The sequence below is a fragment of the Leuresthes tenuis genome, unplaced genomic scaffold (assembly GCF_036924035.1).
Source record: "Leuresthes tenuis unplaced genomic scaffold, fLeuTen1.0.hap1 SCAF_21, whole genome shotgun sequence".
NCBI lineage: Eukaryota > Metazoa > Chordata > Actinopteri > Atheriniformes > Atherinopsidae > Leuresthes > Leuresthes tenuis.
Genome location: NW_027325375.1, coordinates 4,236,272 through 4,261,402, shown reverse-complemented (window position 1 = coordinate 4,261,402; position 25,131 = coordinate 4,236,272). Strand labels below are relative to the sequence as shown.

General features: G+C 42.7%; 1 protein-coding gene across 1 annotated transcript in view; it reads left to right on the top strand.

Annotated features, from left to right (window-relative positions):
* The window catches only part of stk10 (serine/threonine kinase 10), a 36,826-nt gene that overhangs the window by 5,649 nt on the left and 6,046 nt on the right, over window positions 1–25,131 (top strand). Inside the window, exons 2-10 of the mRNA XM_072375066.1 lie at window positions 4,082–4,246; window positions 10,479–10,527; window positions 12,244–12,393; window positions 14,090–14,162; window positions 15,954–16,148; window positions 16,734–16,815; window positions 20,888–21,022; window positions 22,129–22,479; window positions 22,579–22,980. Of these exons, the coding sequence (XP_072231167.1) occupies window positions 4,082–4,246; window positions 10,479–10,527; window positions 12,244–12,393; window positions 14,090–14,162; window positions 15,954–16,148; window positions 16,734–16,815; window positions 20,888–21,022; window positions 22,129–22,479; window positions 22,579–22,980 (1,602 nt within the window). The remainder of the gene's footprint in view (window positions 1–4,081; window positions 4,247–10,478; window positions 10,528–12,243; window positions 12,394–14,089; window positions 14,163–15,953; window positions 16,149–16,733; window positions 16,816–20,887; window positions 21,023–22,128; window positions 22,480–22,578; window positions 22,981–25,131) is intronic.

Sequence of the window (25,131 nt, the reverse complement as noted above, 5' to 3'; positions counted from 1 at the left end):
AGCTTGTTTTCTATAAGATTACTGTATTATATTTGATCTGAATCTGTTGAAGAGCATCGTGTAAGTGAAAGCAGCTGGATTAAATTTGCCCCAGAAGTGCAGCTGAGAGAGAGATGTGACTTTTCTTTTCATCAGCTCTGGTATAAGACAGTTTGTACATTGCCCAGGAGGCAAAATCCAGAGAAGGAAAACCTCTTTTCTCTCAAGCTCCTCTCAGAAAGCTTCATTGCTGTAGGCAAGCAGTGACTTAAGAGTGACTCAGATTAGCATTTTAACATTTCGATAATTCAGCCTTTCTGCAGCCTGGAGCAGAAAGCCCACGTAAGATGTTAGGCTTTTGTAGCCCTTTGAATGGATCCCACTGAATCTATAGTGGACAAAAAAAAAAAAAACAGGCTTTTGAAAAGTGAGTCACCCCTGTCTTCAAAAGTAATGACACCTTCAAGTGTTTAGTAAAGAAACCTGACTATCACTGCCGCCGCTGTCAGCACCACGTGACCACGCGCCATAATGGACCAAAGCAAGCAGGTAATCTTTAAAGGCCAGCTTCTCCCGCTATAAAGCCATTCAGTAATCTACATACGGCTATTTAACGTGCTTTCCCTGCTGATCTGGATGAGAGGTCATCACTTCTACAGATGTCTGCGGCCAGATGTTGCAGAGGTGCTGTGAGACACATTCCTGCTCTGGGACATGGGGAGAGGTGGTTTACAGGTTTATGATGGTGGGCAAAGGTCTGACATGCTCACATGAGTCCCCCTGAAGGGAGTCATGTGTTGACTGTAGACAGCATAACGCAGCACCAAGGCTGAAAAAGGCACATGGGCGCGTGGTGTGCTCATTCAACCTGGAGGTGACTGACCTCTGATCGGTCACATGAAGTCATCTGGTCCGTTGACACAAAGATTTATTTATTTAGACTTCTCCTCTGAATGAGCAGAAAGAAGTTTAAGTTGAAACAGGAGATGATTAAAGTATTCTTTTGATATTTTAGTCATTTTTTTTACAGGTTTGCCATCTGAACAGCAGTTTGATCTGGGAATGCTCTCTCAAGCCAACACACCCACAGTAATCATTAACAACTTGATCAACATTGTTACAGTGTTGCACGTTATTATTCCCCAGCTTGATTGATTATGCACACAAATGGTAAATGGCACACTGGAAGTATGTGTGTGGGTGTGTATAATTACTCGGTCAGCAACTAGAATATATTTATCTGCTGACACATGATCCAGCAACGTGTGCTTTTGCAGGGAACCATTCCTAAAGCGGCCGACAGACGGTTCCTGAAAAGCAATGAACACATGAGATTGTATACAAGGTGATGAGATCCATTTGTCCTGTGTGATTTAACGAGGTGGATGGTGAGGATTTAATTTGATTCAGAAATGTTTAATTTAAAAAAGAAGAAAAGATATACAGACACTAGATTTCAATATGATGTAAGCAGATGACAAATTTGGATCTGCTCATTTTGAATTGGATGCCAGTATCTCGTTTATACATATAAAAAAAACCTCCGGGACAGTCCCTACAGAAGACCACAGTCTGATGAGACGCGTGCCTCCTTTTCAGGTTAATTAACAACAGGTCGTCAACATGACCGGATATAAGAGGGAGCGTCCGGAGAGGCCGGTTCACTCAGAAGTTCAGAGCGGCAGAGACTGAAACAACAAGGGATGTTGGTTCAACAAGTTAGGAATTTTGATTTCTAAAATGCAGAATTGGGAAGAATTTGGGGATTTCTTCACCATCTTTATATGGCTGAAAAAAAAAAATTTGCACAATTCTGAGGAATCTCTGGGGGTGATGAGGCACAATGCTGAAACCGGTTCTGGGGGGGCAGCGATCTTCAGGCTCTATCGGGAGTAACCGCATGGATTAGTGCACTTGGTATATATGTAACGTGCACACCTGTGAAGGCATAATTAATGTGAAACGATGCGTTAAAGCACCCTGTGCTATCATTCACTGCAGATCCTTTTCGGACAGACTCTTTTTTTTTTTTTCTTGTATTTCAGCAAAATGAACCGCATTCTGCACATATTACAGCAGCATGGCTCTGCTAAAAGGGTCTGGCTGTCTCCATTGTTCAGTTTGGAGATTTCCTCCCTCTGCTATTTTTACAGAGGGACACCTAACCCTACAACTTATTTGTCGTACTTGATTAAATACATCGTGTCTTGCATAATGCAAAATCAGATACAAGTCAGGCTTTATCTACCCGTCTTCATGTTGCGTTGGGCTGTTCGTACAGAAATGAGCACCGTGTAATGGATTAAACACACAAACTGTGGCGGCGGCAGGTTTAAAGTAAGGTGGGCATCCTGCCGCCGTGTGTTTATAATATGTACAAACATCCTAGTATTTGTGTGTTGATGTCATACTGATAAGTAAGAAGTCAAGATTTCCTGTGTGAGACGCACTGAGGTGTTCTGGGAGGCTTTCCCCCTCTCTATGGAGTGTGTACAGTTGGTAAGGTTCACCTACAAACAAGCACACATGCTTACAGTTTATACTGGAGGAGCTTCATTGACGTCATGCATTCCCCCCGCCACACAAAAATGCACCGCATAAATGCACTGAGGCACCGAATCCTTTGTGTACCTGCTTCAGCCCCCAAATCATCAGCGGCCCAGAGGCACATTCCTCAGCCTTGTTACCACTGAGATGTTAAGGTGTGTTTGTCCGTGACAGAGGGGGCTCTTTTGAAGCTGGGTCACGGGGGGTCAGCTTTTGATTGTGCAAAAGCAGCCCCAGTCTGAGCCTGATGACAAGTTGTTAACTTTCACTGGGTGAGGTTGGAAATGATTCTTTGTTCTTTCTAATGGTGTCCAGAATTAATTTGATTTTTTTAACTAAATCATTCCACCCACTCAGATGAGCCTGAATGTACAGAACTTTTCCTTTTGAGAGTTGGCACAGAGCAGTATGCTCACCGGTGCTGAAATCGCGCCCTCGGCGTAGCGGCAGAGAGCAGAGTTGGCAGTATAGTGGCGTATCAGTGTCTCGGTGTTTACTGTTGCGGCTCGTTACCTGACTGACTGATGATTGGATGGCAGGAGGAGTCGTCCTGTTGACTCACTCTGATGGGGGCAGTTCAGCTTCTTTGGAACTCTGTTTTCCTGTTGCGCGTGCACACACACACACACACGCAGGGCGTGCAGCAGTGTGTGTCGCTGAGAGTCTGCTGTGTTTGTTCAGATGTTTTCCCACAGCCCCTGTCTCGCAGGGCAGCATCAGCCCCCATCAGGCTGTTTAGTCTCTTGTCTTTCTGGGTGGACACGTGCTCACTCAAATGCACACACGAAGACCCCTCCCTCACTTTGATTTGTCACAGCCAACAGATACTTTCTCGTTCATTCAACTCACTCTGTGAAGTTTCTCTTAATTACCGACTGAGTCTGTTATCCTTTTTTTTCTGGCATCATTTGCTGTCTGCCAGATCTTTTCAGGGAACAAAATGGTCCTGGCTGTACTCACCGCAGTCACAACACTGAACACATGGGTCTGAATGCAGGATAAGCATAATAGCACAATAATGTTGCGTTTCACCACAACATCCCGTTCGTCTGGATTCACGACATGCTGTCCTTCACGTGATGTTCAGCCGTGACTCATTCAGCGGCTTCTTGTTTCTAACCAGCAAGGCGCTGGTTAACCTGTTCATGTTTACTCATTTGGAATTTTGCATTTTTGTGTGTGGGTGTTTTAGTGTAGCCTCACTGGCATTTCTTTCTGGCTTCTCTCTCTCCACGGCTGCTCAAACAGGGTGTGGAGCTTCCTTTCCTGTTTTCTGTTTAAATGTTAGTCAGCATTTAATTGTTGTGTGGTGGATCCTGATGTTTCTGCTTCCCTTTGGCTGCAGTTGCAACTGGAAAGTAATGTAAAAAAAATTCTATCTATGTGTATATATGAATATAGAATACATTTGTTTGTATAAATAAAAACCAATAATCTCTTTAATTTACTTTCACTTTGACAGATGTTTTAGCCCCAAAAAGACATGAAGCGAAATACAAGAATCCTTTAAAAAAAACAACAAAAGCCTCATGCAAGGCATGTTTTTGTCTCTCAGGCCCGTAACAAGGAGACGGGAGCCCTGGCTGCAGCCAAAGTGATCGAGACAAAATGTGAGGAGGAGCTGGAGGACTACATAGTTGAGATTGACATCCTGGCTAAGTGTGACCACCGCTACATCGTCAAGCTGCTCGATGCATTTTATCATGAAAACAAACTCTGGGTAAGTACCACAGAGGTGTGATTCCACCTCCAAGAGCAAACCACACACACCACTTCTTTCTTTATTTCTTTCTTCCTATTTATCCTTTTCATTACCCTTTGCTGAGCACCATTATGCCAGTTAAACCCTCTGAATCTAATCAGAGATTTAGAAGAACAAAATGATTAAAAAAAAACATCAAACAGACTTAATTATTTTTCTTTTTGTCAGAGCCCAAAATGTTCATTTACACAAACAGTCCATGAGTCTCTGCGTGGAAACACTGTGGTCGGGGGTGCTGCTGGATTAGATTGGCACTTAAAAACAAAGGGAGCTTATCTGCCCTCTAAAGTAGCTGCGATTCTGACAATTACAAAGAGAGGGCCGAGCAAACTTTGGACATGTTGTAATTATTCTTTCATGCCAAAGGCACTGGTATCAGCCATGTTGCTCCTCTGGGGATACGGCTGATCGGTCACGAAGCCGATCACATGAGGTAGACGTTCTCTACGTCGCAGCTTATTCACAACTTTCTTTGCTCTATGTGCTTTAACTCTTTTTTTATTTTTTCTCCCTATCTACACCAATCTCTTACTTCAAAATGTACATTTAAAAAAACCCATGAAAATCTTTTGTGCTCGCTGTCTTTGCACTCATCCGCAGTATTTTCTTTACAAGCTTTCGTAACGGCCTGAACACGAAAGTGTGAACGATCATCACAGAAGTGGAAAAACAAACCTTTTAACCATATATGTGTACGCTCACCAGATGTTCCGTCTCTTTTCTGACAGCCACGTTCATTTATTGCACCTACATATTTCCTTAAAAGACTGAGAACAGTGGATAGCCTAAACGGGAGTGACGGCAGATCCCCACAAATGACGAAATGTATCAGAATTGACCCTGTCCTCACCCTGATGTTACAACAAGAGAAAAAGATCACTTCAGTGTTTTCTCCTCTCGAGTCGTTTCTTCTCTCTCCATCTGCACACTGGGTCAAGAGTAAATTCTTCAGCTCCCTCAGTAATCTTCTGCTTTTTCCAGCCAAGGCAAATAAGAGTGACCTCATGTTGGGGCACGACCTTGAATATCTGAGGAATTACAGCGCAGTCTTGAGTCTAAAGATAGTTGGGTTTTCTTTTTTTCCCTTTGAATTTCTCTTGTGAGAGATGAAAAATAAGATGCTAAATGTGGCAACAAACCGCTTGTTGAGCAGCTGCTTTTTAAGAGAGTGAAGCTGACCTGTCAGAAAAAGCACTTTCTTAATAAAAGGATGTCCTGAATGTCATTTTAGGTTGCATTTTAAGGTGGTATTGCCTTGAGATGCATCTCTCAGCTACATATATTGAATTGTTAACAGGTTAATAATGATTGAGTCGTGAAGCCATGAAAGACTCTCGCTGTGGGGTGCCTTGCACTTCATAATGGTATTGCTCACTCGGCTGATCTTCTTTACAACAAAGGTTGCTGAAAATGACAGATTTTTTTATTTATTTATTTTTTTTTGGCACATTAGCAGCCAAAAACTCTGGTAATGCCAGTGATATACAGTGAATGCTTAGTTTTAGGTAGTTGGACTGAATCCAGTCTGCAGTGATGGACTCCTCAATGACTTCCTAAGATCCACTCAAAGAAACTGATCTCAAAATTAGGGCTTAACATTTTTTGAGTACATCACCAACTGGACACACCTTTAACCTGATGGACGACTTGCAACAAGATATGACCCACAGTCCCGGAGTTGGCCACAGCTGTGTTGGCCATAGCTGGAATTCCTAAATGTGGAAAGGTGAACCTTTTCCATCACTCAGCGGTGCTTTCTGTCACACTGTTTGTTTATGCAAAGAAGTTGAATGCACAAACATTCCACCCCGGTGGGTTTGTGTGTATTTGCGGTTTCAGACTCATAGACTTTGCTTTAACATTTCACCTCCAAGCTGTGTTCAGGTGCAAAATCATTTCCTCTTTCAGTTCTTTCAGAGACTTAGACAGGGTGAGCAGTGCTTGACTTTTCTGTAGGTGCATGTGCAAGCCTCAGGAGCCTAACAATTAGCCCGATGGTTGGTGGTCAGGCCTCTGTAGCCCCCAGATGGGTGAACTGGGCTGGGTTGGCTGCCGCATTCCAGTACCGACCCACCAGTGGTGCTCTCTACTGAGAATGAGAGAGTTTAGAGGAGGAAAGAGGAGAGAAAAGCTGTTTGTTCCACTTCAGGGAACAATCTGGTCTTCAGGATTGCGAGGCAGCCAGGCCCACAGCGTGAGAAAAAGAGGGCCTTTAACGTAATGCTGACATCAGCGTACTGCAAAGAATGAACAGAGACGGGGAGAATGGAGGACGGCTGTTAAACAGATGGACAACGAGACATTAAACACGGAGCAGGAGACATAATTTGGTATTGTTTGAATAAGCAACCCTGTCTATTTAAAGGGATGTTCACTAAGCAAAACTGTATCTTCTCTTGCCCGTAGTCGTATCCCTTTAAGAAATATCGACTAGATATAAAAAAATAAAAAAAATAGATGGAGACTATCTCTTCATTTGAAAAAGGTTAAAGTAAAATGGATGCTGTCTCTCTGGGGATATTTTGGGGGATTTATATGGCAATATTTTTCTGTTCTGTAAGCACTACAAGCAAAATTCTATCCTCCTTTATTGTTTAGTACAGGGGGCTGAAATTTAAGATGTGTAGATGTCATAAACCAGGCAGAACTCCTAAAACTGTCTAAAAGTCTAGATACTACAGGGGTAAATGGGAAAATACAGACATGAGACAAAAATCAAAGAGAAAACCAACAAAGTTTTATCGTTGGGTGATGGGGCTTCCACCAGCCACAGCAGCCTAACCAGCTGTGGTGCCATTGATAATACTGCCCTCTGGAACTGTACTGGGAAGACGGAAGTTCCATTTTTTTTTTTTTCTTTACTGATTACATCCTGCACTCACACGATCGGTCCTGAGAATGCTTTCAACCGTATGTTCCCCAACAGACAGCAGTAATGCATCATGCTTGTTAAATGTAAACCATCAGCCACTATTTTCAAATCCATTTACAGATACCGTTTGCTGTGGATCTTCACTAAGATGTCACATTTGTAGACGTTCGCGTTGAGGCACCAGCCGTTGAAGCAGTCTCTGGGACTGAAGCGGCTGCCGTCTGCACCAAATTATGAACCTTCTTTAAAGTCACTTAGATCTTTTGCTCTTGCCTTGTAGATACAAAATCAGAGTCAACTTTTATAGATGCCACTGGCAGGATTAGACTGGCTAATTGCTTTATGAGGACATATAAAATGCCTGTAACGTAACAAAGCTCAAAGTCCCTTGCAAAGGGAGATAATGCCCCCCTCAGAACACACAGCTCCTGATCCTGAAATGCCTTGTTTGAATGCTTGGATTTTTTTTTTTCTCCTCGATTCATCTTAATCACTACGTTACACATTTACATAATAGCTACATTTTTTCCCCCCTAAAATCAAAGCATGTGCGATTATTTCAGCGGGCCCCTCCTCCATCTGAAACTGTTTGGTTTACTGTTGTCATCAAAGCATTTCCATTTAATCACTTTTTTCGACTTGGGTTTCCTTTCATTTTGTGCCCGTCTGTAGAAAAGCAGCTAATTGTCAGGATCCATTTCGCTCCAGTTTGAGACTATAAAGGCTGACACGCCTTTCTGAGGGAATTTAGAAACCTTGGTTTAGTCTGCATTCAGTGTTACTTTGACAAATAAGTAAGAGACAATGTTGGTCTTACTGTGATTTTATGTTTTTACACATGCAAAAGCAGTATTGATGCTATCATCATTATAATGATTATTTTCAGAGCTGTGTCCGTAATGTCTGTCCCCAAATGTGAACAGCAATGTTTACATAATGACCGCGTCTCTGGCTGGGAGATTTTTAACGACCTTGTTACACCCGCAGTATAAAGACATGTACTGTAGGCTCGTATTTCTTTTCTTCTTCACTGCCGTTTGGAGGCAGGTCTTTGTTGCTGAACAACCTTTTGCTTTCCTTTGGCCTTGGACATAATGAGGCGAGAAATCACTGTGAGACTCCTAAGCGGTGAATTAAAGGAACTCTGCAGAGTCAGCGAGGCCTGGTCCTTTTATTTCAAGTCTTCCTTTAGGTATTTTTTGTTCGGTTTGGTCTCAAAAGAAATGATTCACGCTAAAAGCGTATAAATGGCTCATGTAAAATATTGGCTCATATCAGTTTGGCTCAGGTGTGTAACTCTCCCAAGTAGAACAAATATCTTGAGTTTAAAAGTACTAATTCATTGCTCAGACCTCTAATTGGTTTGTAAGTTCTATTACTTCATATTACAGCTGAAATGCTGGCAGGTGATGCATCAGTTTGTTCTGGTCAACTTGTAGGGCTTCCTGTGTGTCCGAGGCCTCGGTCTGCGTGCTCCTTCCACCCACAGCGGGTATGCTTTGCATGCAGCTTGACCAGTTGGAGCACATTCTTCACGGCAGCTCGACGTGTCACTCAAGCTTCCTTCAGGCGGCTGGGGGAATAAAAAAATCAAACTTGCTGCATAGAATCTGATGAGAACACAAACCACAGTTGCCCCTGACACAGTTATGTAGCGTACGGCTGTTTTGGTCGGCTGCTACAGTGCATAGTTCCTTTGATTTTTCAGGGTTACTTTAAGCAGAAGAAAAACAAAAAGACATCTTGCGCATTAGGTGGTGAAAAGGAATAGGGAAGTGGTTTGTGCTGAAACTCACCCTCCCTTTGTGCTCCTAATGAAACACTTGCACGGGGTGTGTGCTTTCAAACCACAAAGCTCTTTGTGGATATTTTTACAAGCTTTTGGCTTGTGTCACAGTTTGTGCATAGTTAGGAGGTCTATGGTTTAGCCTATGATTCCAACTTCATTCTCACGTTGAAGGTTAGGTGGTCAGTGAATGATGCAGAGAATTCACACTCTCCTTATGATGTCCTCACCTCCTGCCAACTGCATCAGGTGGGCAGACGAGTGGAGATCGCAGACCTTATCCAGCAGGTCATCATGCTGGTTGGTTGTCATAATTTGTTGCCTGCAGCAGTGTAAAGAAAATCAGGCTAAGAAACCAAAAATGTGCTGTCTCTTTTTTAAGCTACTATGATAAAGCTGCTGTCTTTATGATCCACTTGTTGCCATCTGATAGCCTGTTCAGTCACTTGAATACGAAGATATTTTTGTGCTTTCTTGACGTGAACACTGGGCAGAAACGGGGCGACCTTTGATACAGCGTGGAAGTGTAAACATTCGCAGCATTTGAGACCAGACTGCGTTTCTGCTATGTGCTGCTTAGAGAGCTGAGATACGAAACGGTCTTTTAAACAGACAGAGTTGAAAATGTCCTTGATTACGCATGACAAAACCCAAACTTTTGGGGATTGTCAGTCTAAACCTCACAAAAGAACATTGTTCCACTCGGTAGCTGCATACCAAGATTGGCATTCCTCGTCTTGTTTCTGTATGCGTGTGTCTCCATGCGGCCGCGTGCGTGGAGGCAGTTGTCATTTCTCGCATTCACATGTTCCCTTTGTGGGTGCGAATGTGTCTGCACACAAACACACCTTTTGTTTTTGTAACTGGCTTGACTAAAACGCCGCTCCCTGCCCAGTGCCAGACTGATGCTTTGACTGGGTTGTCATAACAGTCGGAGACTCTGGCTTTTGTACATGAGTGAGATCACACAGCAGGTATGCTGCACACCACCTGGGGTTGATTTCTGACCATTTGGAGTCAAAGTGTATAAGCTGCTGTTCACCTTGTCCAGGTCAGACGATATCTCCATTCCCACTAGGGAATCATACTATCTTGACTAGGTAGAAGATATGTATGGTGATTACTGGGAGTTGCTGCTGGCAAACAAGACGCCATTTAGGGAGGTTTTTTTTGTCCTTTTTAGCTCACTGGCACTGAGCTTTGTGTTCCAGGGAGTGTGTGTGTATTAAAGCCTGGCAGTTAATCACAAGCTTCAACTTTACATCACTTTACAAAGTGTGTGTATCATAGTGTTGTGCTCAGAGATGCCGAACGAGTGATGACATAACTTTTTTTCATTCATGGACAGGGATGAATTCTAATACTTCATTTGTTTTTTTTCTACTTTTTACTTAAAATTGAAAATTGAGTATAGCGTGCTACTGCTAAAACCTGAATTCTCCACGCATTTTTTTTCTTGTTTTTGCCATGAGAGTTGTGTGCTTATACATCTGGGTCAAGTTTAACCTCGCCTCCTCTCTTCTCTCTCACAGATCATGATTGAGTTCTGCCCTGGAGGTGCTATGGATGCCAATATGCTAGGTAGACCCATTGTGTTCTTCTGTGCTCTGTATCTTTAACACACCACCTTCCTCATCTGTGCTCTGTATCTTTAACACACCACCTTCCTCATCTGTGCTCTGTATCTTTAACACCACCTTCCTCATCTGTGCTCTGTATCTTTAACACACCACCTTCCTCATCTGTGCTCTGTATCTTTAACACCACCTTCCTCTTCTGTGCTCTGTATCTTTAACACCACCTTCCTCATCTGTGCTCTGTATCTTTAACACACCACCTTCCTCATCTGTGCTCTGTATCTTTAACAACACCACCTTCCTCATCTGTGCTCTGTATCTTTAACACCACCTTCCTCTTCTGTGCTCTGTATCTTTAACACCACCTTCCTCATCAGTACTCTTTATCTTTAACACCACCTTCCTCTTCTGTGCTCTGTATCTTTAACACCACCTTCCTCATCTGTGCTCTGTATCTTTAACACCACCTTCCTCATCAGTGCTCTGTATCTTTAACACCACCTTCCTCATCAGTGCTCTGTATCTTTAACACCACCTTCCTCTTCTGTGCTCTGTATCTTTAACACCACCTTCCTCATCTGTGCTCTGTATCTTTAACACACCACCTTCCTCTTCTGTGCTCTGTATCTTTAACACCACCTTCCTCTTCTGTGCTCTGTATCTTTAACACCACCTTCCTCATCTGTGCTCTGTATCTTTAACACCACCTTCCTCATCAGTGCTCTGTATCTTTAACACCACCTTCCTCTTCTGTGCTCTGTATCTTTAACACCACCTTCCTCATCTGTGCTCTGTATCTTTAACACCACCTTCCTCTTCTGTGCTCTGTATCTTTAACACCACCTTCCTCTTCTGTGCTCTGTATCTTTAACACCACCTTCCTCATCAGTACTCTTTATCTTTAACACCACCTTCCTCTTCTGTGCTCTGTATCTTTAACACCACCTTCCTCATCTGTGCTCTGTATCTTTAACACCACCTTCCTCATCAGTGCTCTGTATCTTTAACACCACCTTCCTCATCAGTGCTCTGTATCTTTAACACCACCTTCCTCATCTGTGCTCTGTATCTTTAACACCACCTTCCTCTTCTGTGCTCTGTATCTTTAACACCACCTTCCTCATCGACGTCGGTCTTGTCCATTCATGAATGACATTGAAGAACTGCACAGATGTGATAAAACCTGTTCCAAGTTGCAGAGCTCTGGATCGGAGCATCATTTATGTTACAGGGCTCTTTATGTGCTCTGACCATCTTCTACATTTTTTCCCAATTTGGCTTTGAGTACCTGGACACAGGCAGACACAGTGGAGTCCTCGGGTGTGGGAAACCCCCCTGGTCTGTTTTCACAGGATAATCCACATCCTCATTACTGCCTGTACCGCTCTGCAGCTAACCAAACACAGACAAAGTAGAGTAAAGTCTGTGGGCCGGGACTAGCTTGGATGTAAGACGGTCATCCTAATCTGGGATTACTTATCCAGTAACACTATCTGATCTGATATCCCAGGTTTATTTTGTAATGCTCCCTTTAAAATTCACACACTACTTCAGTCTTCAAGGCTTTGTTTGCCACGAGCGCATGTAAACTAGAAATGCGTTGTGCAGTGTGTGCGCTCAACAGCTTCTGAGCGTCAACTCTTTCATTCTGCTTTTGTTTAAACTTCTCGTCTTTACTCTATACTGAACCTCTCCATCTCGCCTCCCTTGCCTTCATCAGAGTTGGATCGCGGCCTTACAGAGCCACAGATTAAGGTGGTTTGTCGCCAGATGTTGGAGGCTTTGGACTACCTTCAGAGCATTAAGATCATCCACAGAGACCTGAAGGCTGGTAACATCCTCCTCATGCTGAATGGGGACATCAAACTGGGTAAGGGTTCAGGTGATCGGATGTTCTGTGCCATCTTGCATGCGAAGCCAGTGGGAAGTGCTTTACTTTATGATGGAGAATCAACAATAACAAAAAAAAATCTCTAAATTGCAAAATTTGCGCCGTGATTTGTTTAAACATATTTCATCTTTTGAAGAGAAAACCCTTTTACTGCCAAAATGATGCAGGTTCTCAGATAAACCTTCATTGCACTTTGAAGGTCATCTCCTTTCTTTGGCATACATGCGTGTTATTCACACACACGGTTAGAGGCCCCGCGTCCCTCCTGCAGCGCTGTCGGAGGATCATAAGCGAGCATTGTGTGGGAAAACTGCATTCTGAGAATGTTGCATATTTTCTTTTCGTTGGCTTTTTTCCTCCACATTCTTCACATTGCACAGCTGAAGTTGTGGACCCAGCCCAAAAGCCCGTGTGTTTTGGATTAAAGTGTGGCTTTCCAGAAAAGAAGGAAATGTCAGTTCAGAAAGTTGGCTCATCGGATGTAAAACTTCAGAACGAGAATATCTAGCTGTCTTTGGTGCACGTGATGCTTTTGTTTTTCATTTGCTAATCTAAGAGCTTCACACAGGTGTTGTTGGAATCAGCTGCACTTTTCTTTAATTTGTTTTCCAACCATTTCCCTTTTTTGTGCTTTAATATCAAATGAATGATTTTTGTCAGATACACTGGACTCACTGATCTGGACTTGTACTTTCCAGTCATGGATTCTTTCCCACTGTCTTGTATTCTTCCCCAACAGGCCAAAGTTAGATATAATCACTGGGAGTTGCCTCTTTTAAGCTCATTATGTCATGGCATGGACTCATTAAGCATTTCCAAGCTTCTCTAACTACATGTTAATTCAAACAAGGCAGCAATCAACTGTCTTTGAGGCCAGCCAAATGCAACAAATTTGCCAATGAGACACAAGATTGAAGCTGATGCGGCAGCCTTCTTCAGGTTTTTGGGACATCTTTAAAAAGGTCTTTATTGGCGATGAATCGCCCAGGTATCTTGGTACGCATCTTGTCTGTTAGGATTCTAGTTAAAACATGCTGTTGAGCGCTCATTTAGTTCCCTTTAATGTGCTGCTGTATGAGTATGCCTTGTAATATTTGCATATACCTACAATAGTTCTTTTGAAGACTCTTTTAAGGATTTTCTGGCTTACAGCACTGAACTGGTCACTTCCTCTTTAGGAGGTACAGTTTTGCTCCGCTACAGTCTCAACTGCAGCAGTTGGAATGATCCGTTTGGAGGGTCGGCGATATTTGAACTGTGCTCTGTAAAAACTGAAAGCCATTTATGTCCCCCGTAATAGAACATGGCAGTAATTGAAGGAGTAAGAATGTTGTTTTGTGTGTAAAATCTTTGGATCTTGGCCAAACACCTCTCTGCTGTGGCTGTGCCGCACATCATGTTGTAACTTACAGAGAGAAAAAAACCCGACACCCCTGTAATCTGAGGGTTTTGTAAGGGAGTTGGAGGGGACTTGTTTGGTAAACAGGACTGCTATAAATCCTCTGGATCTGGCTTTGTGTCTCCGCCCATCACAATGCCGTGAAAGCTTTAGAAGCTGCTGGTCTACGGTAATTCAAAAAGGGGGAAAAAACGATGAGAACTTTCCAACTCAATGTTAAATACCACAAGAGAATATCTGTGTTGTCTAATTTGCTAATAATTTGCTTTCTTGCAGCTGATTTTGGCGTGTCTGCAAAAAATACCAAAACCTTACAAAGAAGAGATTCTTTCATCGGAACTCCATACTGGTAAGAAAAAAGCAAGGTTAAAATTTCTTGATGAGATTTGTGCTTTGCTTCGTGCAGTTCGGTAATCACTTGACAATCCTTGATGCTAGACTTGAAAGGGGCCATCTAACAATCCTGCTCACTGAATCAGAACATCGTCTACAAATATATCGAACCAGTTCAGCGACATGCAAAAGTTTGGGAAAAACCTGCCTCCGAAAGACACAAACTTAGATTGCTTTCATAATTTTTGGTGAGATAATCTTTTTGTTTTTGTTGTGTACAGTTTTAGATTTGTAGGGAGCTCCTTGGTGTGTAAAAGTACAGGCACTCCCAATAGAGTTCAGCTTTTTTTTTTTTTTTTTCTTTTCACAAATTCTTAGATCTTTATGAGCTTGTCGAGGCTTTTGGATAGTTCACAATCGTCTTAAGGAAAGCCCGGAAGACACACATTTCAAAGCTTTAATGGAAAGTATTTGGCATCAAGAGACTCCTATAAACGGCTGCTGAGCACCCTTAAAATTCAAATGACGATGTTCACAGATGGCTATAAGAAGTGTTTTCATGGCACCATTTCCTCAGTGTGCAATATGGTTAATAATTGAAAGTTAACAGGACTGATGGAGGTCATGTTGAGTCTGGAAGATCAAGGAAACTCAAAGGGCAAACTTGAAGGCAAATCAAATCATTGTTTGACTTCAAAGACTTTGAAGTGATCTTAAAAGTGCAAAAGGATGCAGAGATCAATGAAAAATACACCTCAACTGTTAAGCACGGTGGAGGAGCGAACATGGTTTGGGCTTGTGCTGCAGTTAGTGGCACAGGAAACATTTCACTGCTAGAGAGAAGAATGGATTTAACTGATTGTCATGAAGAGGCCAACTGCTGCAAAAACAGCTGGAGATGAAAAGGGAACTCGAGAAATCCACATTTATTGTTTTGGCCTCCTTTCTTTTATAGTCTTTAGAAAACTGTAAAATATGGAAGTAAAGTAAATGTTATTGTTTAAATGATGAATTGTGTGATTGTTAACTTTGAACCTTTTGAAAATAAAGTCTTCTTTAGTTTTCTTCGTCAGTCACAGAAACAGAAAAAATAGAACGGTGGTGCCTAAAGCTTTGCATTTCCCTGAACACTCTGAGGGGTTTGGAAAGGAAATATAGTTGGGTGTGATGCATACAGCAACATCCCAAACTACAGACATTTAGGCTTATTACTCTTCTAAAAAGACTTGTTTCTCACTGCTTCTTTCAGAATATCTGTAAAAAGCATGAAGTCGTGTTCAGACTAAACCGTAACCTCGGTTCAGTGCTTTAATCCTCTGTTGTTCCCACCACGGTGCAGTTCTCTTCTCTAAACTTGGACAAACCAGAAAGGTTCCTCTGTGAACCTTGTTCTATTGTCTTTGTTGTCTTATCCCCAATAAAGTATGGTTTAAAGCTGTTAACCATTGACCAGAGCTCATCCATCAGTCGTGGCTGATTTGAGGACACTCCCATCTAAATTAAACTCCACTGTGCTCCAATGTTGCACAATACTGTTCTGGAAAGAATATACGCAACGTTTTCTTTTACTGCACGGATTAACGGAGTCAACAACAGAAGGCGACCTGCCTCCAGATTTCAACCTCTGTGTCTTTCCTCTTTATGACAAAGATTGTAGAAATATTTTTAGATCCTAGACATTGTAAACATCGATCGTTAGTGTGGTCACACATGGAATGTGGTTGTTTTTTATGCTAAAAGGCACAGGTGTTTTGTGTTCCACACTACGCAGCACCCATATAAATATTTAACCTTTATTTTGCTGCAGGATGGCCCCAGAGGTGGTGATGTGTGAGACAATGAAGGATGCTCCGTATGACTACAAGGCCGACATCTGGTCTCTAGGAATCACTCTGATCGAGCTCGCACAAATCGAGCCCCCACACCACGAGCTCAACCCCATGAGGGTTCTGCTGAAGATCGCCAAGTCTGATCCTCCCTCCCTCGATGAACCGCAAAAATGGTGCGGAAACCATATGTCGCATGTTAGTCCAGACTGTGTTGTGTCATTTATGCAAGCTTGGAGAAGAAATGGGGGACATGTATTCCACGAGTGTGTTTAATTACTCCTAAATGAAAAGCCCTGAAAGTAAAGCTGCTTTGCACAGTCTATGATTTATTGGTTGCAGCATAGACCATGACAGGCGGAGATAACGTTGTCTTATATCTTCCTGTCTGGATTTCCCCCAGTCATTTCATTACATTCTTTCACAACATTTGTGCACTTTAGTGTTTTATAAGTACTTTAGACAAGCCGTGTATCGGTTTGTCCTCCTATCTTCCACCTTCAGTCTCAATGTTCCATTGCAGCAGAATATATTGCTGCAAAAGCAAAGTTATTGGGTTCCAAAAGGAGAGACCAGGATAGGCTGCTGAATCATCACGCTTACTGAAAGCCCTGTTTTTATGAAACAGCTGTGTGCTGCTGATCTGTTGGTTCATATTATTTCTGTACAGTAAGTTTTTCTTCACTGTTCTTCCTAGCCTGTGCCATGTTCCTCGCTCCTCTTTTCTTATTTCCAAAGCTGTTTTCTCCTGTTTGTCAAAGGTCGAAGGATTTTAAAGATTTCTTGAGGAAAGCGTTGGACAAAAACCCAGAGACTCGTCCAACTGCAGCGCAGCTCTTGGAGGTAGGTCCAGACAAATGGGTGCAATTACAAGCTATAGAATATCATATAATGCTGTACTTTCACACATTTTCATGTCCATGTAAGATAAAGACAAAAAGAGGACAAGGCAGAGCAGATTAGTGTTTGATTTTATGACTCTGGTCCGGAAACGAGGGGTTACAGCTTTGGAACACTGCTGCCTGTTTGAGAGCAGTTGGTGTGGACAGATTACTTTCATAATACTTGTGACGCTGATATGACAGTGCATCTTACGGGTTGCCATGTAAGTGCACCCTGATATTGCCAAAATAGGCCAATGTTTCCAGAAAAGAAACTTGAATATCTGGGAAACATTCGATTCTTCATTTCCAGAATTTCAAGACAGATGACAGAAAGAATAAGAGTAGCATCTATTAAAATTCAGAGCCACAGTTTCCTGTCTGTATCCCACAGCTGAGGGAATGCCAGCTATTTACATTCCTGCTCTCAGCCAATAGTGTGCTGGGACCACCCTGAGCTCACCACCTCTGGCCAATTGAGAGGGAGGCAGAGAAATGAAAATCCTAAACCCAGGCCCGTTGGGAATTCAGGCTGTGCTCTCCAACGTACGGGGGGGGCGACGGGACGGGTGCGGTCCGTTTTTTGGTGCCGTGCTGGAGGTTTTAGATGTTTATCATGCCTGCTGCTCCTTACGCCTGCAGATACTTGTGTGATGAAAGCCTAACATTTAGCTTTGCAGTGGATGTTGAAGTGTGTGTGTGTGTGTGTGTGTGTGTGTGTGTGTGTGTGTGTGTGTAACAAGTCACAATGTGCAGTCTGTGGTATACAGAGGTTTACAATGGAGTGCTTAGCTATGAAAATCAGATGAAGTGCAGTCATGGATGAATGTCTGGAGTGTAGCCTGAACTAAATGAGGTGTGTTATTAAATTAAAGAGAAAATGAAAGTTTAACTCAAAGCTTCATGAAGTCTGTCATCAAACTTTAAAAGCGGAGTCATTTTTAGTTTGCTTTGTTTTAACTCCAGTCTTTGCTTTTTGCCATCCGTCGGTTCCACATGTTTGCCTGCAATAGATGTTTAGAAAACAACATGACACACTATCAGTCACTGCGGCGGGCGGCACACCATCTGAATGACTGGTGCTCATTATACTGTACAGCTTCCCTCCCACATAGTTTCTCCTAGTCCGGAGTGTTATGGTGTTTTTAACGTAGCTCATGTTGTAAGTATCAAAACAATCACGTCACGGCACAAAGTAGCCCCTGTGAGGTCTGTTGACTATACGGAGCAATGACAAATGTAAATTTGCTGTTTTTGAGATCACCTCACGAGATCCAGAAATCTCAAGAACTTTTGGTACATAAAAGTCAAGCCAGTGTTATTTGCGTGGACCAAAATCACAACTTGCCCAACCCTAATCCTCACCCCAGACTTTACCTAATTATAACCTTCAACCTTAAAAACAAACCTTAATTTCTGACTCACCCTTCAAAGACATGAGGACTGACCACTCTGGGTTCAAAAAGCTCACTTTATCCTGCCAAAGACAGAAGTGGGTAGCGCACACTCTGCCCTCCTCGCTTCACAGGTAACTCGGCCCGCACGCAGATGCCTGCTCTTAAACTCACAGGGCCATATTGTTCACGTTTCACCTTTTCACACCCAGCCGTGCATGTCAAATCTTCCGCCTCTTAGGGCCTAAAGCAACATGAAACCTAAAGGAGAGGACTTAAGCTGCACTGATCCACACCTTGATCCGTGGCAATCGTTAAAAAGAAAACACTGCTGGATTTGAGAAGGCAGCACTACTACAGTCTGGCTTTTTCTCCTTTGATTTGCCTCAGGGAACCGTGATTCGACCGAGCATGGGAGGTCTGATTTACTCAGTTGCAGCAAACAGTTTGTTGAATTCACCAACGTTCACTTCTGTAAATATTTCTGGTACCTGAAGGTAAAAAGAGACGAGATAGTTTTGATTCAGAATTGTAATTTTCTGCCATAATCTTTGGAGAAATTGCTTATTGTCAGCCTCCACATGATATCTTACCATCAAGTGCAGATGCAACTACTGTAGTTGATGTCATGCAACAAATTCACATAGAGTCCAAACATTCAAATGACTGCAATAAAACACCTTTTTAAGAGCTGTTCAATGTTGTTATAAAGCTCCCGCTCTGCAGTGTCCTGGTGGCTGGAATGTGCAACTTCTTGCATCGCATGCCAGGTTTGATCAATATTTACATGCTATAATCAGCACATTTATGACAACTGGACAGTTCTGAATGCTGAACATTTAGACACAGGACAACTCAGCACGCAGTCCCATTATCACGAATGATCGTGTCACATTTGAAGATCTGATGTGCAACTCTGTGCTCTGTTGGCAGCCTGAGGCGAGTTGTGAGGCGAGCATGAAAAAAAAAAAAAGTCAGGGAGGAGGCAGCAAATTGAAATTATTGCTGTGCTAATTAATGTTCTCGCGTTTGTACACTGTAATTATCTGGTGTCGTCTCATTCTTTTTTGGTGGGGTTAGTCTGCCTTTCTAAGATGTTGTTTAAAGAAAAGCAGAAGTTGCAAAGTTTTTATGTTGGCATTTCTTTTGTTTTTTGGACCGACTCGGTTTCTGGTTGTGTAGAACGCAGCAGTAAGAAGGATGTACCGGACAACTGGAAAGAAGCACACAGCATGTATGAATATCTGGTATTGCTTGGTTTTAATTTGAGTTATAGGCAAAACAATAAATCTACCATCTAATCCAGTTGCCTATCATGAGATTAATTGTTGGCTTGCTGTTTGAGTACTAAGTCTGTTATGGCTCTCGTGTCAGCATCCAGTTACCGCAGTCTTTAAGAATGACGCTGATGTGTAAGGACGCAGAGTTAAAGAAGAAACTCAGTTCTTTTCTTTTTGAGCTGCATCAAGCTTTCTCCTCTGAGAATGTCTCATTTGATTGTGTTTCGTAGTAGAACCGTATGAAGGGAAGAAGAGCCTGCACACAGGAGTTGGGCTATTTATTTACTTGTGCCCTTCAATGTCCGATCCCTCTCAACACTTAATTTCTAGCTTCAAGTCCAGCTCTCTGGGAGAAGGCATACAAGCTTTCATGTTAGATTTTCACTGGAAGTGTAGCAGCAGGTCCTGGGGATGCAGTGTTCACCTCATTTTCACCGCCACACGTTATGAACGACCTTTTGGCAGATCGCTCAGTGTGTGGTCGTTGGTATTTCAGCCACTTTGGGTGGGTGAGTTTGTCTTTATATATCCATCTGTGCAGCTCTGGAAGTTATAAAATCATAAAACAACCCTGCAGCATAATATAAAAGTGGCTCTCTTTTTTTATTTGGTAATTCAGTTTAAAGCAGTGGCACCTTTTGAAAAGATTTCAAATCCTAAAACCTAGAAACGGTTTTACAGTTGAACGTTAGTTTTGTTTGTGTCATAAGTGGAACTTTATCTGATGCTTTAAATGGGCTGGTGTGAGCCAATATGAGACATCTGTGACGGTTCACCTTAGGATGGATTTTCATATTCAAACATTGAAATCTTATTCTCTCCAACATAACTGTTATGTAAGACTTGAGGCCACCTTTACACACGGGCAGAGTCGAGGTCACATGTACACACACCCTACACATTTCATGGTCTAATATCACTTCTAGCTTTCTCCCTTTGTCAGCTGCTCTAATTAAATTACACTGTAGAGCAAAGCATCTGAATAATGAATGATCAGCCTTTTATCTCAGCTGCACTTATCTTTTAATTTAGCCTTTTGTTTTCCTTGTGCTCAACTTATTTTTGCCCTGTTTGCAGTGTTTTTCAGATATATATATATAAAAGGTGTTTTATGTCAGTCTGAACACAACGTCAGAGGGAGAGTTGCATTGTGGAGCAGCTTGTTGTTCAGGAACTGCCTGGTGTTTCCTCGGCAGTGAAAGTTTCTTGTAGCTTTATCTCACCTCCGCGCACCATATTGCTGTGCGAGTGTGTTTGACTGGAACTACTTTATTTTGCATATTGAGGCTTCATTTTTTTAAAAAATCATTTCAACTTGTGTTTCATTTAAGATGCTCATCAGTCCTAACTCTGCCCACAGCACAATTTTGTGAGATCAGTGACGTCCAACCGCCCGCTGATAGAGCTGGTGGCCGAGGCCAAGGCTGAAGTCATGGAGGAAATAGAGGACAATAGAGAGGAAGGAGAGGACGACGACACCATGGAACTCACTGGGGTACCAAACCTGCATCTTTTTTTGTCACTTTCTTCTTTAGTTAAAAAAATTAATGGGTTATAATGGTAATCATGATTTAAATTCCCAGTATAATGGGGCAGTTTGTTAACGAACAAGTATCGCTTTTTGTACAAATGTGACTGAGCTTTTTTTCCTCTTGCTGTGTGGTCTTAAGGTTTAAATGGATAAGTAAGAACACTGTAATTGAGCTCAAACCCATGCATGTAATCACATAGACATGCACTCACCTGCACATGTACCCATTTCCCGAAAAGCACACAAATTCTGCCTGAACCTCCTCCCTTTGTGTGTGTATCCCATGATTGCTTATTGACCCACATCGAGTAGCATGTTTTTTGGTAAACAGAGGCTTCCTGACGATGGATTGATTATCCGTTCTGCAGAAGCCATTCACAAATCCACAGAGGGCACAGGATTAGAAAGTAACAGTGCGAGAGTGCAGTCAGTACAAACAAAGGAACAGAAACCGGAATACTGGCATTCACCCACACCCACACACGGTTAAATATAGGTGCTGCTGTCAGCCTCGCTCCTGTATAGAAAACAATTGTTTTCCCGCAACCGCTGATGGAGTAAATAATTTAAGGTTGCTCATTGTTCTGATGCTGTAATCTGACCCTTAAATAAAAAAACGGGTGGTTTCCAAGTATCTACAGAGGATCTGTGGAAACCTTTATTAAAACAGGGGATGTTTTTTTCCCCCATCTGACTCTTAACTTTACTGCAGGGAACACTTTTGCTTATACTGTATATCCCTGTAAGTATCCTGAAGGTGCAGTTAGAAAATCACAAGTAACTGTAAAACTCTGGAACTGTCAGGGCAGTCTCTCTAGATTTGCTAACCTAGCCACAGATTAAAGTAGCTATCCAGGAGTATAAAGCTGGACTGACTGCATTCTATTCTAACAGAGGGTAAAGTTACTTCCTTGAACGCAGGAGGCTTGAACTGCTCCCTCCATTAGCAATTGGAATAAAATCAAAGGTTGAAAACATTAACATTTGGGAATCCACCCTGCGACTTAAAGCCTGAACACATCAAATGTTTTGTTGCACCAGTGCATAACAACACCTCTCTGTTCCCTCAGTCTCCAGGCAAGGAGCTATGCCAGACTAGTCAGACCAGTTTGGAGGAGGACCAGTCTCAGCACACGCCGAGCCCCACCACGGCCTCCCCAACCTCACCGGTACCTTTACCGGGGAGAGAGGTGCCATCAGATTCACTTACAGAGGACCAGCCGGACTCAGTCATGGTGGTCCCCGTTCCCCTTCCACGTCACAATCTCCCTCCAAAGGATCCTGAGGAGGACGGAGACAAGCTGACCGATGAGGTCATTCACGAGTCGAATAAATCTGAGAGCGAGGCCTCCACCAAGACTTCCAGTTCAGACTCGGGAATTGAGGATGGAAAGAGTACCCCCACACTGGAGGAGGACAAGGTGCTCAGCCAGTGAAACCTTACTGTATCTGCAGTTCCTAAAATGTTATCTGTGGTTTGTTCAAGGATTTTAGCAATAACACTTTTACTCATTTTTAAGGTTGCTTTGGAGACACCAGAGACTGAACAGCCGCCATCTCTTCCACAAAGTGAGGCACCTGCTGAACACATTGACATTGTCGTAGACCCAAATGTGCCCAAGGTCCTGGTGACGGAGCAGGAAAGTGCTACACTTCCACACGGAGAATCCCCCACTTCAAGCTCCTGCCCTGCACCCACTTCCACACCCTCCTCTGCTCCTACCCCTGTGTCCCGTTCTGGGCCGAATGGCAGCATAAGCAAGGGCACTGCAGAGCGGACATCGATTGGAGGAAACACTGAGACTATCTCGTCTTATATCAATGGAGGGATTTTCAACAAACGGTACTCTTATTCAGGCAGCATGATGTCAGAGAACATGGATATGTCGATCAACAAGGAGAGCATCTCCATGTCTGCAAGGGTGAGTCCCCAATGAAGCGAAACTTGCCTTGACGTATAAAACTTGTTGTTTAAATGCCAAGTGGAAGAACCAAAATATTGTTGTATTGGTTTGTAGAAGCAGAGAAGGTGAATGAAACGGAGCCCTCATTCACTGAATGGTTTCATGTCTCGTGCATGGTGAAATCAAACCATTATTTAAGGGTTAAAAAGGTACAGAGGCAGCTCCGTGCCTCTGTAGGAAAACCCCTCCTTGGAAAAACTTTTTCTCAGCACCCATCAGGGAACTGAAACTGCATTATGTTGTGTTTTGGGGTGTGGGTGTTAGCTGCCTGAGACAGAGGACTGCCTGTTTCCCATTAGGGCTTACACCACATATTGCCCTTTTGGGGAGAATACAGAGAGATCTAAAGTCTTAAACATTTTAGAATATGTTTAAAAAAACCAATTCCATGTCAGATACTTGATGATGTTTTGGCTCCAAAAAAACAAAAGCTGATTCTCTTGATATTACAGAAGAGGGTTTATCTCAGTTCAGTGATGTGTCCCTGACTATTCTAATGAGCGAGGGAAGCGAGAAGTTGGAAGTGAAGCCAAATATGCAACACGTTTAATTCAAAAGGGACCAATGGTGCCCTTTGTCTGGGCACAGTCCAGCATTCACTATTGTGAATGGATGTTTCTATGCAGCTCATTGTCACTCTGTTGCCTCTGGAGTCCATCTGACAGACCCTGATTGAAATCCTATTGACTTTTCATGGAGTCATGTCCGTTTGCGGCAAGTCAAGTTTTTCCAGAAGGGATTACACTGCAGGCAATCTGCCCCGCTTTCTTTGTTTCTGGGGTAGAACGAGTAAGGGTTCACTCGAAAGAGGTAACGATCGAGAGCATCAGTGTGAGCATGTGCACGTGAATCCAGCTACAACATTTGTGCAATTTTGTAAATGAAGAGTGATGGGAAGTCAACAAAGTCACGGATGACTTTAAACGGCTGAAAGAGAAAACAGCTAACACATCCTTCATAATGCCAGCGTGTACTCAATAACACACGAGCACATTTACTGTCATTGTAAATGTAACAGTTGGGACAGAAAGGCAATCAACAGCACAGAACTGCGCAAAGGTAGCATCATTTGTGACAGGAGCTTCACTTCACTGCTGTTTACTCAGCTGGGAGTGGACTCACCAACCTCTGCACGATGAAGAGCCTCACTTATTCTTCAGCTCATTGTTTTTTCACTCCTCACACTGTATGTAAAGCATTTATAGACCCAGGAAGTGACGACAGTCAGCCAGTGTTTGCTGAATAAACCCTGCCATATCATTTTGGTAAATATACTCTTCAGAGGCTTACTTGGATTGGCGACACTGCCACGTAAGCACTTGACAAAACAAGCTAAGTTTTCCATGACGACTATTTCTATGAAGAAAAGCCACACTCTGACTCATTAATCAGACTCATCGTTTATTGCAAATGACAGATTTGTGCTCGGATCCTCTCAAAATCCTCTAATACAGGACCATTCTTTAAATCCCTGTTAGGTTCTGGCCCAATATTTAATATTTGACATCAGGAAAAAACAAGGTTAAGTCAAGATGTGTCATGGTTAGTGAATGAGGACACGTTTTTCATTATTTACTTCCTGCATGGTGCTGACAGATGGAGCATCCTGCTGCATGTTGGAGAAGAACACACATAGCTGTCTTTTTTTAATTAGAATTTAAAAAAGACCATTTGAAAAACACGAACTCACAAAGACTTTAAAGAAGAGGTTTGAAGAAGTGACGGCGAGCCCTTTTTTTCACAAGCTGACTGAAAATCTAATGCGGTCTTCATGGAACGTCTGGAAATGTTTTGTTCAACAAACTACGAAAATACAGCACAATTTGTCTTTCAATCATGGTTTCTCAACTCAGACAGTTTATACTGAGCTGGCCCAGTTTGGAAAAACTATGGTATGTAAAAATGCTGAGATAGTCAGAACCACGTCATCATTCCTCTGTCATATATGGGCTCCGTAACCCTGAGCTCTGCTGTAGTCTAGCGGCTCAGTTCTACATTAGCTGCTAGCAGAACATAACAGCTGAACGACCGAAGTGTCAGTGGATAAGTTGCGTTGGGGGTAACATACGTACCAGATTTTGACAAAGACACAAAATGTTCCCTGAATTT